The sequence below is a fragment of the Macaca nemestrina genome, chromosome X, assembly GCF_043159975.1.
Source record: "Macaca nemestrina isolate mMacNem1 chromosome X, mMacNem.hap1, whole genome shotgun sequence".
NCBI classification, from domain to species: Eukaryota; Metazoa; Chordata; class Mammalia; order Primates; family Cercopithecidae; genus Macaca; species Macaca nemestrina.
Genome location: NC_092145.1, coordinates 135,594,543 through 135,612,162, shown reverse-complemented (window position 1 = coordinate 135,612,162; position 17,620 = coordinate 135,594,543). Strand labels below are relative to the sequence as shown.

Here is a 17,620-nt window from a genome sequence, read left to right as displayed (position 1 = left end):
TATCTGTTAGGCAGTCACCCTGAGGCTGTTCACCTTCCAATCGCACCTAGGGAGCAGAACCCTCGGGGATGCCTGACCTCTCCAGGGTGGAAGGAGCCCAAATTCTGCTGCGGCCAAATCTAAGCGTCTAAAATTCTGAATTCTCATGACCTGGCTCCCTTGAGAAAAGGTGAGAGAGTGAAACTTAGGCATAGCACCCTTCTTCCCAAACAGTTTCCAGCGCCGAGAACCAAAATCCAACTCCGACTGAAGTTGGGTCGAGCCTGGGCCAGGGGCCAGCACGGACGCCTTCCCTTCCTGGGTGCAGGTTCCTAGGGATTTCCAGGGGCCCCGACGCTGGCAGAGTTGGGGCGAGAGTGGTGGGTGAGAGAGGGGCCAGGGAGGGGGAATCCACGCCGGGTTTTCCTCTCTCAACCCCCTCCAATGTGTCAAAGAGAAAAGCATTTTACAAAGGATTATACTTGAATCACTTACAGTCAGTATTTAAAAATACAAGGATGCATAACTGGGATTTTTTTTTTTCAGCCATAAACATCTGCATAACTCTTGGATGCTGGTGGGTGGGTAGCAGACAGATCGGGCTGCCTTGGCAGGAGCCTTCAAGACAAAACTGGGGGGAGGGGATGAAGGGTTGGGAACAGGCACATGAATAATGCGAATACTAATACTGATACTACTACTACTATTCAAGACAGGACAAAAAGAATTTCTCCGTCCCTCTCTGTCTCTCTCTTTGGCTTTTAGCTTAATTCTCGTCCGTTTTTCCTACACTTGGAAGATGGGGCGGGCTGTGGTGCGGAGCGGAGGAGAACCCGAGCCATCGCTGACATCTGATTTTCCTTTAAGCCCTCTCTGCGATTCCAAGTCACCTGGGATCTTTCCTTGCCTTTCCCGCATTCTTCCTTTTCCATCCCCACCAAGAGTTCGGCGTTTTTACACCGTCCGGTGCAGCTTTAAACTAATATTTTGCGCTCTGATTTCCTCCCACCCTCCCTCCCCCGGCCCGGAAGGTGCATTCCTGGCGCTCGGGTCTCATCGCAGCCAAGAGGAGTAAAGAAGCTTCGGTTTCCTCCTAGCCTCCAGCCGCGGACCCTCGCGGGCGTCCCTGCGGCTTGGTGGCTGGGGGAGACAGAGGCACTTTTCCCTCCCCGGCGGGCCCCGCGTTGGAAATCTACAAGACCCGGCTGCCGGGTGGCTCTGTGACTTCAGAGTCGGCTCCGCACACGCAGGGAGTGGGCTGAAAATGAGTCCAAGAAAGATCATGTTAAACAAAAAGACAAATGCACAAATCATTTCTGAGAGCCCAACGGAGTTTCAACTCTCTGGGTGGAAGACTTCTTCGCCTCCATCCCCCTCCTTCCCCTTGTGCAGCTGTTCTTCTTTTAAAAGAAGTCGGACTTTCTGCTGGGGTGTATTCTAATTTTAATCACCCACTGTAAAAGGGGAGGTTAACAAAGAATTTCTGATTCTGACTTAATGATCCCTGGAATTAGATCTAATTCTATTAATGGGATATAAAGTGTTTTCAGGGGAGACCTGTGAGGAAACACTAGTTTTATTTGTTCTTTTATTTATTTTTGTTATTTTCTAATCAATCTTCCCAAGTGAGTATGCTATTGGGAAACACGTTCACCTCGGGGAGAAGGGCCTGACCTAGCTCACTCTACACACAGTAGCCCTGAGACCGCCTTTGTCACAATTCAATACCCAACTTCAAAAATCTACAATTAACTTTTGCTATTTCTAAGAGATTAAATTTTTAAAATTACAGAAAACTTTTCTAAGGTGCTGGGTGGGGAGACATAAGACTATGTGGTGGTCTTCACAATGTCTCATTAGGATATGGGTTATATATATATATATATAATATGTTATTCTATATATCATTTTAGAAAAATAAAATGATGTCTCTAATATCTAGGAAGAGTGTAACTGATGTGTTGAGTAGGCAGACTTTTAAGAATTGGGCTATAGGATTATGTATGAAAGAACTTACAGTTTAGCCCAATTTAATTTTACTTTGCCAGGAAAATGACACTTCACTTCCTTTTTTTTTTTTTTTTTTTTTTTGCCTCACTTTTACTCACTAATCAAAAGTAATTTCATTTTAGTGATAATATCATTCTTGTTTGTACTTTGTTATTCACAAGTCCAGGCTCTTCTAATCTTTGGGGTCTGTAGCTGTTGGTTTGCTTTTCCTGGACTGCTTGGAAAATGATGGTTTGCAGTTCATCTGCTTTTAAAATCAATCACTAAATAAAAATGACAATAATGGCTGGAAGTGATGGTCACATGTGTTTAGAACTGTTGTTTATGGTGAAAAATGGGGCTTGTTCCCAGAACTGGAAATAATAATTTGCCTTGAAGAGCAGAGTGGAAGAAGAAACCCCTTTCTTTTCTGAGAGCTAATTCTACATTGTAGTTTTAAAATTATATTTGCAAGAAATATGGAATAAGGGGGGTGGCAGTTAGATGTCATTATCCAGAAGAAAAAAAATGTTTGGAAGAGAGTTGACCTCACATACTTTTCACTTGAGATGTTTTAATTTATTGTGCAATATACACATAGATAAATCAAGCTGTGATGGGCTTCCAGTTGCACCGGACAGCTCAGGTCCCCTTAAATTACGGTCAGCCTCTTCAAAACATATATTTAAACAATAGAAATAAACTTCATTGGAATCTAGCAACCAATTTGGAAGCCATTGGAAGAGAAGACAATAAGACCTGATTACACGCAAGGATTCTCTGTGATGTGATATCCCCTTTGCCAAGTCATTTTGCCGTTTTATTTATTTAATTTCTTTTTTTTTTTTTAAACAAACTTTCATTCATTTATGGTCTTCCGCAACCTGCTAATTTAACACTGGAGCGCGTTATTGCAGTGTTAGGAGGAGAGAAAGAGAGAGAGAAAACAACAATACTGCAATGATCCAAATGATACAGTAGAATTATAGCAATTATAGTTCTACTTGTGGAAGAAAACCTTGCTGAGATCAGGCAAACAAACTGAAGCCTTGTGAGGATAACAAGCGTCGGGATTGACAGCCGGTGCTGGGAAGAGCCGGAGGGCACAAACAGAAATATTTGCTTCCCCCCAACCCCCCTTAACTTCAACCAGTCAAGGTTAACCTCCTCAAACGCTGCTTTCAGAGTCTTATCCACTTTAGGGTATGCATTTTATGCACAAATCGAGGTGTCTCCTCCTGGAAGTCTGGTAATAGGAGGAAATGTAACATAATCCGCTTGCCTAGAACTTCTCCCTCGCCTTCTCGGCCTCCTGCGTGCTCTCCACTTCCTACCCTGCCTCAGTTCTCCCCACGGCTGTTGGGATATGTCTGTGGACGGTGTATATTTGTTGATGTATTTGCAAAGAAACAGCCCGTGGAAAGGTCCAAAGGGACTGATAGAACTTGGATTTCCTGGGAAGACTCTGTCGCGTTTGCTAATCCTTCCCTCTTCGCCGTGTCCTCCGCCTAAGCCTTGGGTTCCACAGTTAGGGCTTGGCTGGGAGAGGTTTGTTGGGAAGCAGCTTTTTGGAAGCCTCCCGAGGACCACGGCCGAGCCCTCAAGGTATGGATGCGTGAGTGTGATGGCTATGTTAGGACAACTCCCCTTATTTACAAACTTCCTCACTTTCTGTTGCCCGTCAGTAGCCGGGGGAGGGGGTGGAGGAGAAAGAATTAGAGAGGAAAGAGAACCCCTCACCGCCACCACCATCAGCCATCCAGGCGGCAGCCGAGGCTTTTTCAAGCTTTGCTCCAAGCACAAAGCTGGACGAGATGGTCGCAGCCTCCTGTCTGCTCTCAGAAGAGGGGGCGTGTGTCCCCTCCCACGGGCGAGAAGCAGGTGGTTGGGCTCTGAGCTCTCACGGAGTTCCTCGGCGGGAGCTCTCCATCTTCTGCCGCCGCACCCATCCCTCCAGGTTTCCAGACGCGAGAGACAGGGAAACTTTACTGTGCCCTGTAATCACCACCATCTGCTTTCTCCTCTCCTCCGCCGGACGGCAGGACCCCGCCTACGGCCAGGGTCGAGGCGTCCCCGGTGCAGCGTTGACTCAGTAGCTGCTGCTCCGGGCGACCCTGGACGGGGTGGAGGTTGGGGGCGGGTGGGCACAGATTGGAGTTAGAGTAAGATGCAGCGGGCGACCCAACGCTTGTGTCAGTTCCCAGGCCGCGCGGACCCGAGCTGGGCTGTCGGCGTCCGCACCCCTAGCCTCCCCACCCCAGCCCCCTTTTCGGGCTCGGCTCAGAGCCACGGCCAGAGCGCGCCCCCTAGCGGGGGCTCCGAGTGGGCCGGGCTCTCCTGCTGCAACCTCTGGGGACTGAAGTTGGCAGATCCCAGTGATCCGGCAGGAATGAATGGGGGAAAAAAACAAAAGCCTTGGAAACATTTCCAAGTGTTCAATAAAAGACCCATCTGTACCTTTCTTCTCCAGCGCGTTCGTGGTTAATGTCCCCCCATGCGCGCGAGAAGGGAGATAATTGCTGGGTGGATTCTTGCCGGCGAACCTCGGGAAACGCTGGACTGAGAAGTGAAATAATTGGGGGTGGGGCCAAGGCAAGCGTGCCGAGGATGCGACACCAGCCGGGAAGTCTGAATCCGCAGTCTCTGGGGTGTTCATGGAGGCCTGGCGGCCTGCGCCCTCAGATTCCTCAGTCCCCGGTGGTGGTGGTGGTGGTGGTGGTGGTGGTGGCGGAGTATCGTCCGAAGGCAGCTACTCTGAGATTTCTCTGATTTGACATCGGCCTCTGTGGTACCTTCATATCACTCAAGGTCCCCTCCCATCTTCTGATTTGAGAATACCCCACTCTGTGATTCTAAGTTCCCTGAGCTCAGATTTTGGGGCTCCCATCTTCTGAAGCTAGGATTCTTCACTTTTTGACTAGATGATTCCCTACCTCCTCTCTCTGGGATTTCTCCATCTTCTGACTTGATGGCCTCCTGGGTCACCACCCTGCTCCAGCTCCCCCCAGGTATCCTCCTCTCCCCCTCCTTTCACTTCTCCTGCAACATTTAAATCTGGAAATCCTCAAATCCCAGCTTCCACTACTTCCGCTACTCATACATTATCTACTCCCTCTTGGTCGAGCCAGAAATTGAGAAAAGAGAAATGCAGGGTTCTTGTCCAACCCTCTTTCACTTGTTCAACCTGGAAATAATTGAATTTCCTTGAAGCCCTTACAACCTCTGGTTTAAAAGAAGTTAAAGACGAAGCTTTTACAAACGTAAAAAATTCCCAGTTCAAATCGATCCATAACTTACTTCTTTTGCACCGTGTGTGTTAATCTGAACTCATCAATCAGAAAAACAGAAATCGTGCTTCTAAAGACTTGCAGGATTTTAAAGTTATACCAAGGCCACCAAAACACTTACTAGGTAGGGCCTAGAAAGGAAGGATCAAAAATAGTAGTGACAACAGCTCCCAGAGTCCCTCATTTTGCGATATGTCTTGCTAATTGGGAAGTTCAACACGAGGCTTTCCCTGCCCATACAAGGCTGATATTTCAGAGCGGGAGGAGCAGATGGAAGGGGTCCTGTGGGAAGGGAGGTGTGGGTGTCCCTGTGTTTAATTAAGAGTTGTATTGTATGGAAGGGAGGAGGAAAGATGCCGGGCTGCACTGCGCTCTGTTCCCTTCATCGCAAAATAACCTGCAAGTGGAAAGAAAGGAAGGAAGGAAGGAAGGAAGGAAGGAAGGAAGGAAGGAAGGAAGGAGAAGGAAGGAAGGAAGGAAAGAAAAGAAAGAAAGAGAGAAAGAAAGAAAGAAAGAAAGAAAGAAAGAAAGAAAGAAAGAAAGAAAGAAAGAAAGAAAGAAAGAAAGAAAAGAAAGAGCTACTAAGATGGAGCCGGCTCTGGAATAGATACCATTAGAACCACAGTGTTTCTGGAATAAAGATATCTAATTTCCTGCCGCAAATCACTTCCCCGATCAGAAAACACAAACAGCTGAACAGAAGGGGTAAAAAATAGAGGAGGAGGACGAGGACGAGGACGAGCAAGAAAGGCCCCGGAATAAAAATAACTGCGCAAAAGGGCTTACATTCAACGCTCTGACAGGCGACTCCTCCAAACCTGGGCCAGTTCTACCCTCCTCCCAACGACCCCCACTCTGCTCCCGACTTTCCAGCCCACCCGGGATCTCTTTTGAGACACCCAGCATCTCTGAGGGAAGGGGGACGGTTCCCAGACTGAGACTGGGACAGCGACGGTGGCGGAGAACTGGAGCACTCACGGCCTATAGGGGCCTCGTGGGGCCGCTGAGGCCGGGCCTGTCCGGCACCGACGGCGTCACCTCCCCTTCTAACCGGGCACCCCGGGCAGGGCGCTCCTCAGGGCACGGCTTGCCCGAGGCGGCCTCGGTTTCCCCGTCTGGAAGGAGGTGCAGGAGCCCAGGGGCAGGGGAGCTCCGGGCGCCCTGCTGGGGCCGCGCTACTTAGGGGCATTGCGGCTGCGGCCCCGACGCCCCTTGTCAAATCGCCTCCTGGGTCTCGGGGACCCGGTGAGCAAAGCCAAGACCCGACCCCCGGTGGCCCCAATGGCGCGGGTGAATGAGGACGCTGGACTTATGGGCGCCCGCGAGAGGGCGCGGGCCGGGAGGGCCTGGGAGGAGAGGCGCCGGGCTCCGCGTGGGGCTCGGGACCGAGGGGTCCCCAGGACGCACAGACTCGATCGCCCCTCAAAAATGACCGTGGTAGCAGGTGCAGGCCGAGAGTGGAGGCAGAAGGAGTGGGAGGAGGAGAGCAAATACATCTACTCAGATGCTAATGCACAGAAAGTGAGCCTTAGCTGTTTTTCTTTGGAGATTAAATGAAATCTCAAACGGATTTGTTTTTGAGTAGGAAATTGTAGATTTCTCACAATCGCATGAAATTTTGTGTTGCATGCCTCTAATCAACATCACATTCTTTGCCCCCACTTTAGGTTTTGCAGGTCTTAGTACAGCTCCTGGTACCCAGGAACATCTTTCCCGAACCAGAAAATTGCACTGTGGCTGTGGGAGTGTAGTAGGTACTTTTATTTGGGCAAATGGCACTTGATGTTTCATCCTCATGAGGTGGGCGCTGATTGATCTTTTCCCCTGCCCCCATCCCTTATTTATCCTGGCCCCATTCTTTTCCCTCAATTCTCCCATTACTGCTGTTGGGGCCATTTCATTGTTCATTACTCCTACGGTTTAAGGCTTGCAAAGGACTAAAAAGAAATTAAAAGCAATGTATTTTGCTTAGAGAATCCCAGAAAGGCTGGAAAGAAAGGCGATTGAAACCCACGGTTCAAGTGAAATTTAGACATAGGAGTGATTTTTACGTATTTCTTTTCATGGATAATAGAGAGTTGGCGTTATCTGTCACTGTACGTTCTACCTAATAAATAGCTGCAAGACTATAATCTAACAGGTGTAAAATTTCCCTTTTCTGACAAATGAAGAGACCACCAACAGTACAAATAGAAAATGCTGTTGTTGACAATCTTTCACACTGTAGAGCTGATTCTAAGCTAGCTTACTTTCTCTCTTTCTTTTCTTTTCCTTTTCTTTCTTTCTTCCTTCCTTCCTTCCTCCTTCCTTCCTTCCTTCCTTCCTTTCTTCCTTCCTTCCTTTCTTTCTTTCTTTTCTTTCTTTCTTTCTTTCTTTCTTTCTTTCTTTCTTTCTTTCTTTCTTTCTTTCTTTCTTTCTTTCTTTCTTTCTTTCTTCTCTCTCTCTCTCTCTCTCTCTCTCTCTCTCTCTCTCTCTCTCTCTCTCTCCTTCCTTCCTTCCTTCCTTCCTTCCTTCCTTCCTCCCTCCCTCATGCAGGCCTGGCTTTTGGGGTATGGTGGTGTGTACCCCACACAGAGAATTGTAAACAAAGATAGGCTGATTTAATTTCTGCGCCCCCCCCCACCCCACAAAAATATTGAGGAGGGATTTTTTGCTCTCTGCCAACTGAAAAAGGGACTGATCATCAGAGAAAATGCCTGTCCTTTCTTTCACTCATTCTCTTGATCTCCTCCAAAAATATGGCCTATTTAGTTATTAGGAATCATAGATTGGGAAAAGAAAAAGAACAGAGAGGGCTGTTCCAAGTTCCATTCCCTGGGAGGTCCCACTTCCATCTGGCATATGTTGAGTCCTGTTTTCCTCTCAAAGGGGGCCTTGTTTATGGAGATTTTCTCTGCATTCATTTGTTCCCAGCCATCTCTTCAACAGCTAGCCCCCCACCTTCCAGGATCCCGTTGGTCAGGCTTGGTTCCCACTGCATGGAAAGCAAAAATATCTCACCCAGAAATGTCTTGTCAAAGACAGAGAGGGAAACCCGCCCAGGCAATGCTGCCCTTGCATGTCATCATGGACCAATTTCTTACCTGCTTCTCCTCACCTTCTTTCGCTCTTCTTCAGCTTCTGGGTTGAAGCATTTTGATGTTATTTATACGAAGGAAATGACATTAGAGTAACCTTTTTATTGCATTACACTAAAGGGAGATTGAACTATAACTTTGAAAATAGTGACATTCCAATGAGAGCTATATTAAATTGCTTAAAAACATTTCGAAGGCATCATTGGTATTGTCTGTAGTGGTAAGTGAAACAAAGGATTTCACAGCATGTCGGGCTTATTACAAACTATGCTCACATTTAAGTCTTTAAGCTATTAAATAGAAGAGAGGAGAAAGGGGATGGTGAAATAGTATCAGAGTGGGATGGAAGAGAGAGACAGAAGATGCCTTAGAGAAGACAATCCTGAGAATAGAAGGTGGCACAGATTGAGCGCTTACTCTTTCCCAGTACTTAAAATGTGTTTCCTGGCCAGGTGTGGTGGCTCATGCCTATAATCCCAGCACTTTGGGAGGCCGAGGTGGGTGGATCACTTGAGGTCAGGAGTTTGAGACCAGCCTGGTCAACATGGTGAAACCTTGTGTCTCTACTAAAAATACAAAAAAATTAGCTGGGCATTGTGGCACGCACCTATAATCCCAGCTACTCAGGAGGCTGAGGTGAGAGAATTGCTTGAACCCAGGAGGCAGAGGTTGCAGTGAGCCGAGATCGCGCCACTGTACTCCAGGCTGGGTGATACAGCAAGACTCTGTCTCAAAAAAAAAAAAAAAAAAAAAAAGTTTCCTTCATATAAAGAACACCAAAATGCTAGACTGCAGTTCTAAGTGCTTTTCACATGGATCAACTTATTAGAATCCCTCTTTTACAGATGAGAAAATCAAGGCACAGAGAGGGTGTCCAACTCAGCCTGATTTTCCCAGGATTTGCCTGGTTTTCCAACTGAAAGTCCTGTATCCTGGGAAATTCCTCAATCCCAGGCAAACTGCGATGGTTGCTCACCTGAGGCACAGGGAGAAGCAGTTTGCCCAAGGTCTCAGAGGTGGAGCCAGCATGGGAATGAGCTAGGCAGTCTGACCCCGGAATCTACTGCTCTTATCCTCTGTAAATCTCACCCATTTTTACAGAATGAGTAACTTGGGGCATTAGAGAGAGATGAACTGACTTGTCCGCAGTCACACAGCTTGCTAGTAGTGGGTGGACGACTACAATTTGGGACTAACAAAGCACACCTCCTTTCTACTCTCAGCTACCTTATGAAAGAGGTTTTATAGAAAAGAAAGCAGCTTTAAAAAAAAGATAGAAGTAAGGAGCTAAATAAATAAATATAGCCAAGAAAAAGACATCTACCGTATTGAGAAACATCACGACCTGGCAGTATTAGAATATGTAGCAAAAGGGGGTCACCTATATTGTAAACACAATTTATAATGAAAGACAATTTCAAAATTGCAATAAGTACACAAAGAAAATAATTATATGGCACATGTGGCCATTAGGCAGGGAACATTTTAACTTCCTAAAGCATTTGGTTTATTGTTCTGATTCCATTATTGTTCACTAATGATGGTCATTGTTCCACCTCACGTCATCCTCAAAACTGGCAGCCCCCTGCAGTGGACATTGTTTCCAAACAGCTTCTCTAGGACACTTCGGACAAACCTGCAAGAACTGATTATGTTCTGTGCATGGAGTTGGTAAGCAGGTTGTAGCTGGGCATTGGCCAGGGAAGAAGGCATTCTCACTTGGAACACAGCTCATTGTAAAAATGCAGTTTGACATCAATAAAAATAATCACTATTTGTTGTATTTCTTATAATTATAGGTCATCTCTTGGTGAGGCTCTGCAGTTCGTAAAGTGGCGATTTGGCCTCTGTCATGCTGACGCTGGAGGCAACCAGGCCCCAGAGCCTCTCCTGGCGGGCATCCTGAACGCCAGAAGCTTAGGCACAACTTCAGGGAAGAAAACATTCTGGAAATGATGAGAAAACTGTGAGGGAGTTGCAACTGTAAACAGCAAATGTGCTAAAGACCAGAGACTTATGCAGAGCTAAAAGAGGGCAGGTGGAGCTGTTCTCAGTTTTTTACATGTGAAGAAAACATTGGGCTGACTCCATTCTGATTCTGCAGAGCTAAAATGTGCCTTCATGACTGTTGTTGTTTTATTTAACACAAGCACCCGGGGCTGCGTGAGGATCAGGGCTTGATGAGCCAAAGGATTCTGAGAAAAAAGGTGAACAGCTGTGGTTCTTGTCAAACACAAACTCTTAATCGTTGCTTAATCATTCCCCCATATTAGACATTTGTGTTATTTTAATTGTTTTGCTATCGCAAATAGCATTGTAATGAAAACCTTTGTGCACCTAACTTATTCTTTTGCACTGTTTCCTTTACATAATTTCCTAAGAGTGGGATTACTGATTAAAGACTATGAACATTTTAGTCTCTTGAAATATTGCCAAAAATGTCTCCAACTGGTTGAACCAATTGACACTACCTTCATATGAATGTACCAATTTTGCTACAATCTTGCCAGCATTATGTATTACAGCTTATGTATTTTGCTACAACTTTGCCAGCATTATGTATTACCCTGCCACCCCCGCCTCAAAATATGGTGATTTAAATAATTCTATACTTGAATCTAGTTCTCCTAACTCTATGCTCAGTATCTTCCCCCTCACTCCAGCATCTCTCTCTCTTGCCCGTCTGAATGACTTGAACTAAGATGACAAGAATACATGAGAAGAAAGGTAATCCTGGTTGGGCACAGTGGCTTATACCTGTAAGGTGGGTGGATCACCTGAGGTCAGGAGTTCGAGACCATCCTGGTTAATATGGTGAAACCCCATCTCTACTAAAAATATAAAAAATTAGCCAGGTGTGGTGGTGGGCGCCTGTGATCCCAGCTACTAGGGAGGCTGAGGCAGGAGAATCACTTGAACTTGGGAGGTGGAGGTTGCAGTGAGCCAAGATCGTGCCACTGCACTCCAGCCTAGGCAATAAGAGCAAAATTCCATCTCAAAATAAATAAATAAATAAATTAATTAATTAATTAAAATAAAGAAGAGGAAAAAAAGGAAAAAAGAAAGAAAGGTAATCCTAAAGCAGTGCACATCTGCCATGTTTGGCAAGATTTGTGAAGACATCTGTAACAGAATGTGCAGTGTGTGAGGGCCTGGGCTCTGGAATCAATGGGACAGGGCTTGGAGCCCATTCATTCTACTTCTGGCTCAGTAGCCATGGGCAATCAAATTAACCTTACTTTCTTCACCTGAAAATTGAAGATGATAAAAGTACCTGCGGCACTGTGCTGCACTATAGATGCTAAATAAAAGTTAGCTTATATTGTGTGACACATGAACACTGAAATGCACATTATTTTACATGCTTTTTGTTGTTGTTGTTGTTGTTGTTGTTGAGACAGAGTCTTGCTCTGTCACCCAGGCTGGAGCGCAGTGGCATGATCTCAGCTCACTGCAACCTCCGCCTCCTGGGCTCAAGTGATTCTCCTACCTCAGCCTCCTGAGAAGCAGGGACTACAGGTGTGCCCCACCACACGCGGCTAATTTTTGTATTTTTAGTAGAGATGGGTTTCCACCATGTTGGCCGGTCTGGTCTTGAACTCCTGATCTCAGGTGATCCGCCCGGCTTGGCCTCCCAAAGTGCTGGGATTACAGGTGTGAGCCACGGCACCTGGCCTTATTTTGCTTACATTTTTGAATACCTGTAAAATTATTTTTATAGAATATTGACTCAGGACTGGAATTGCTCCATTGAAAGGTATGCATGGTAACTATAGATATTGACAAAATGTCCTTTAAAAAGCCTATTTCGGCCAGGCGTGGTGGGTCAAGCCTGTGGTCCCAGCACTTTGGGAGGCCAAGACGGGCGGATCACGAGGTCAGAAGATCAAGACCATCCTGGCTAACACGGTGAAACCCCGTCTCTACTAAAAAAAATACAAAAAAGTAGCCAGGCGAGGTGGCGGGCGCCTGTAGTCCCAGCTACGCGGGAGGCTGAGGCAGGAGAATGGCGTAAACCCGGGAGGCGGAGCTTGCAGTGAGCTGAGATCCGGCCACTGCACTCCAGCCTGGGCGACAGAGCGAGACTCCGTCTCAAAAAAAAAAAAAAAAGACTATTTCACTTTGTGCTTCGACAACATTGATAGCACTGGCTATTTTCTTTTCTTTTCTTTTCTTTTCTATTTTTTTTTTTTTGAGAAGGAGTCTCGCTCTGTCGCCCAGGCTGGAGTGCAGTGGCGCGATCTTGGCTCACTGCAAGCTCCGCCTCCCGGGTTTACGCCATTCTCCTGCCTCAGCCTCCGGAGTAGCTGGGACTACAGGCACATGCCACCACGCCCGGCTAATTTCTTGTATTTTTTGTAGAGACGGGGTTTTGCCATGTTACCCAGGCTGGTCTCAAACTCCCCAGCTCAAGCGATCTCCCCTCCTCTGCCTCCCAAAGTGTTGGGATTACAGGCATGAGCCACTGCAGCTGGCAAAACTTATTATTTTTATGTGCATTTCTTTCATTATTAATGAGGTCAAGCATTTTTTCATGTGACAATTGGTCAATTGTATTTCCTCTTCTATGACTCATCTGTTCTCAATTGCTTACTAATGTGCAAATTATTTTACCCACGGGCGGTATGTCTTAAAAGTTTGCTAGAGCTTTATAAAAAGCTGGCATGAGAATCACTGTGAGATTACCATTAGTTTTACTCTGATTTCCTTTAGCTTCTAAGCATAATGGCCAGTGTTTATTTTCATGCGTTTTCATGAGTTTATTTCATGAGCTGAAAGACCACATTTCTTGGCCTCCCTTTCAGGAAGGAGTGGCCAATTTAACTAAATTCTGGAGGAGGACACGTTTTGTGTGATGTTTCCAGGAAGTCATCTTAAAAGAGAGGAGTTTTATAGACCAACGTCCCTCTCTTAGTCTTCTAGATGGTTTGTCTTGAAGGGATGTGAGACAAAGACTGCTAATTGCATCCAAATATCCATCCTTCTGGTGGTGGGTTAAAGAGACTGCAAATTTTGTGTCACTCCCGGCTGCTGCTGGTACTGGGGCCCAAGGAGGGATATGCCCGAGTGGGGCCGCCTGACCAAGGGAGCGACAGACACGACACCCATGGACGCCTCAGCCGCTTGGGGCCCGCATGGACCCCCTCCTTCAGTGTAGAATGAACCAAGGAGACTCAAACCCAGCAGCTATTCCACATGCGGTGGAAGACATTCAAGGAGATGACAGACGGATATCTCAGCACGACAGACTTGTTTTGGACTGTAAAGACAAAGAGCCTGATGTACGATTTGTGGGAGGCTCCATGGTGCAGTTAATGCAGCCATATGAGACATGGCGAGAGCTTTTTTTCCCCACTTCAAGCACTGAATTTTGGAACTGGGGGAGATACAACAAGACATGTTTTGTGGAGATTAAAGAATGGAGAACTGGGGAATATTAAGCCTAAGGTCATTGTTGTCTGGGTGGGAAGAAACAACCATGAAAAGGAAGCAGAAGAGGTAGCAGGTGGTATGGTGGCCATGGTACAACTTATCAACACAAGGCAGCCACAGGCCAAAATCATTGTATTTGATCTGTTACCTCAAGGTGAGAAACCCAACCCTTTGAGGCAAAAGAACGCCAAGGTGAACCAACTCCTCAAGATTTCGCTGCTGAAACTTACCAACGTGCAGCTCCTGGATACTGACAGGGGTTTCGTGCACTCCAACCATGCCATCTCCTGCCACGACATGTTTGATTTTCTGCATTTGACAGGAGGGAGCTACTCAACGGTCTGCAAACCCCTGCGTGAACTGATCATGCAGTTGTTGGAGGAAACACCCGAGGAGAAACAAACCACTATTGCCCGACTTGCTCCCATCAGTGTCAACAGCATCTCAGTTTCCTCAGATCAGTTCTATCACCCCCGGCGCTCCAGAATCCTTCTCTTTCTTAAGGCACTTTGCATTGCAGAATGTTCCTGGATGTTCATATCTCGTGTTTGAAGGGGAGGAGGGATTTAAACTGGTCCTGTACATAGAAGGTTTGTTTGACAGAGGAGAAAAGTTAGCCAAGGAAGATTGTTGTTTCAATTCATTTGAAACCAGAAGGGGACTTTTTAGTTGTATGTGTAACATGTTCTTTGAATTATCACTATTTTCCTAGGACAACATCAAGCCTAAATACTGAACAATATGAGGATTCTTTTCTTGGCCTTTCTTGGATTATGTCATATATAATAATTTTCAGAATCATACCTACTTGGCTTTAAAACATGTTTTTTCCAATTTTTTAAGATTCATAATTTAGTCTTTGGTTTTTATGTTGCTTAGATTCATATGCATATAAATATTTTCTTTCTTTTTCTTTTTTTTTTTTTAACAACTGGTAATCAATTTATTAAAATAGTTGACTTAAGCATCTGCAATGGTGACTTCCACCTCAACTCCTGGCTCAATACTGATGGAAGTGATCTGCTTAACAATCTCAGAAGGACTGTGCAAGTCAGTGAGTGGCTTGTGGATTCTCATCTGGAAACGATCCCATGTCTTAGAACCTTCACCACAAGGAGTTTTTCTTGTAGTGATTCTCAAAGTCTTGGTAGGCATTCGAACCGGTCCTTTCACTTTCAAGTTCTTTTCCTTCGCGCCTCTGATCAAGTCAGCACACACCTTTTCCAGGGATTTAACGTTGCGGCTCGTTAGGGTGATTCGAATTCGGTGAATCGCCACCTCCGGCTCCACGGGTGTTTTTCCGGTATCCTTAAAAGCCATGGCTGCTGCGCGGCTTTCTGACCGACTTGTTCCTCGGCGAGAGCGAACAGCGGTGAGTCAGGGGCAGGAGCGTGCGAACCAAAGATCCGCAGGTCCTTCGACCGCGTCTTCCTCAAAAAGCTTTTTTTTTTTTTTTTTTAAGATGGAGTCTTGCTCTGTCACCAGGCTGGAGTGAAGTGGCGCTATCTCAGCTCATTGCAACCTCCGCCTCCCAGCTTCAGGGGATTCTCTGCCTCAGCCTCCTGAGTAGCTGGGACTACAGGCACCCACCACCACGCCTGGCTAATTTTTGTATTTTTAGTAGAGGCAGGGTTTCACCATCTTGGTCAGGCTGGTCTCGAACTCCTGACCTCGTGATCCACCCACCTCGGCCTCCCAGAGTGAGCTACCATGCCTGGCTGAATATTTTCTTAACACGCAGCGTCAGGTTGAACATGCTTGTCATTCAAATGTGGAAGATGCTATGGTTGCAAGTGAATTTAGTCCGTTTTCTTAATCTTTCCCGTGCTTAGCAGTGAAAAACAGGTTTTGCCCCAGTAGGGGAACTCTTTGGAGAATATTTTTTTTATGCTTCTGAATATCATGTCTATAATGGACCTGTCCATGCAGCGTTTCCTCCCTTTTCCCCCTCATCGCCTCTTTTTTCTTTTTTTTGGTCCCTGTTGACATCACAAGCTTTTAACACATTTTTGACCTAGGAGCCCTGTTGCTGGAAGTATAGTCTCCAGCCAGCTACTCTTATGACAGTACTGCTATAGAACTCATTCTTGTGTGGTATTCTGTGCTATGGAGTCTGTGTATTGCTATTCATATTCAGAGTTCTGGTTTGTTTTGTTTTTCCCTTAAAACCTGTTACAGTTTTTGTTGTTGTTGTTGTTGAGGGGGGACTCAGAACTGTTTCCATTCCATAGCACCTGACATTATTTCAAGTTTTATAATATCTTAAGGTGTATATTCTATTTTGTTTTATTTATTATTTATTTTTTGAGATAGAGTCTCGCTCTGTCGCCCAGGCTAGAGTGTGGTGGTACGATTTCGGCTCACTGCAACCTCTGCCTCCCGGGAGCAAGCAATTCTCCTCCCTCAGCCTCCCGAGTAGCTGGGATTACAGGCGCCCGCCACCACGCCCAGCTAATTTTTGTATTTTTAGTACAGACAGGGTTTCACCATATTGGCCAGGTTGGTCTCAAACACCTGAACTCAGGTGATCTACCTGCCTCAGCCTCCCAAAGTGCTGGGATTACAGGCGTGAACCACCGCGCCTGGCCTGTATATTTTTTTATTGGCTTAGTTTTTAAATTATCATCCAAAAAATTTTCAGCCTTTTTCCATGGGGAAACAAGTGAAGCCACCCCTCAGCATAGACTGCCTTTATCCCGTCATTTTAGTAAAAAAGAACTAGATTTGTTTCACTTGTAAGGTGTCTCATTAATGTACTTCATCTGAGAATTTGTTTTAAGAGCACTCTTTATAATCTTGATGTTTGAGCTATAAGAACTGCCATTTTTAAAAAAATAATGGGATAATAGGTGGTTTATTCAGTATACCTAATGAATATGTACAAACTGGATCTACAGATATTTTGAACTGAACCAGGTGGATATTGAAGTAACCCATCAAAATATGCTCTGCAGTGATTCTGCTTAATGTTCTAATTCAGTAACAAATGTTTTATGTTCTACTGGAAAGGCAAATGGCAGTGCTTTTGTGTGTTGGAGGAGGGGTTACTGATTTGTGCTAAGACCCACTTCTGATTGTGAGGGATAGAACTTGAGCTCAATTTTTTCTTTTTCTAAATTTTTTTTTGAGACGGAGTCTGGCTCCGTTGCCCAGGCTGGAGTACAGTGGCGAGATCTCAGCTCACTGCAAGCTCCGCCTCCCTGGTTCACGCCATTCTCCTTCCTCAGCTTTCCGAGTAGCTGGGACTACCCAGCTAATTTTTTTGTATTTTTAGTGGAGATGGGGTTTCACCGTGTTAGCTAGGATGGTCTTGATCTCCTGACCTTGTGATCTGCCTGCCTGGGCCTCCCAAAGTGCTGGGATTACAGGCGTCAGCCACCGGGCCCAGCCTGACTTGGGCTCATTTTTTCTTGTGAAGTCTCTTTCTATATATTTTTTTGTTTTATTCTTTTTTTAAAAATATATTTTTTTGGGCAACAGGGTGAGACTTCATCTCAAAAAAATACTGTTTTGAATGTATCATGTCTTCATTAACAACAGAAAATTCACATGTTGTTTACTAAACTTGTTTATGTATTAAAAATTTCCTTTTTATTTTTAGTAGCCCAGGTTATTGAGTTTTTCATGAGAGATTTTTTTTCTTAGCTGAGGTATAGTTGTATAGGAAGAAGAATTAAGCCAGATTTTTGTGTGTGGAAAAACAGTTTTCTTTTTTTTCTTTTCTTTTCTTTCTTTTCTTTCTTTCTTTCTTTCTTGTTTCACTCTTGTTGCCCAGGCTGGAGTGCAATGGCACTATCTCAGCTCACTGCAACTTCTGCCTCCCTGGTTCAAACAATTCTAGTGCCTCAGCCTCCC

The 17,620-nt window shown here is 45.6% G+C and overlaps 1 protein-coding gene and 1 pseudogene across 1 annotated transcript; one reads left to right on the top strand and one right to left on the bottom strand.

Annotated features, from left to right (window-relative positions):
- Nucleotides 1-13,491: 13,491 nt before the first annotated feature.
- LOC105478289 (platelet-activating factor acetylhydrolase IB subunit alpha2 pseudogene) lies at nucleotides 13,492-14,497 on the top strand (annotated as a pseudogene).
- A 166-nt stretch (nucleotides 14,498-14,663) lies between these two features.
- On the bottom strand, nucleotides 14,664-15,175 carry LOC105478248 (small ribosomal subunit protein uS10-like). The gene has a single exon (XM_071088716.1). The coding sequence runs from the start codon at nucleotides 15,083-15,085 to the stop codon at nucleotides 14,726-14,728; it is 360 nt and encodes a 119-aa protein (XP_070944817.1). The 5' UTR covers nucleotides 15,086-15,175; the 3' UTR covers nucleotides 14,664-14,725.
- Between the last annotated feature and the right edge of the window lie 2,445 nt (nucleotides 15,176-17,620).

Bases quoted from the DNA above. Each gene is read 5' to 3' on its own strand.
- LOC105478248 (XM_071088716.1), bottom strand. From the start codon at position 15,085: ATGGCTTTTAAGGATACCGGAAAAACACCCGTGGAGCCGGAGGTGGCG.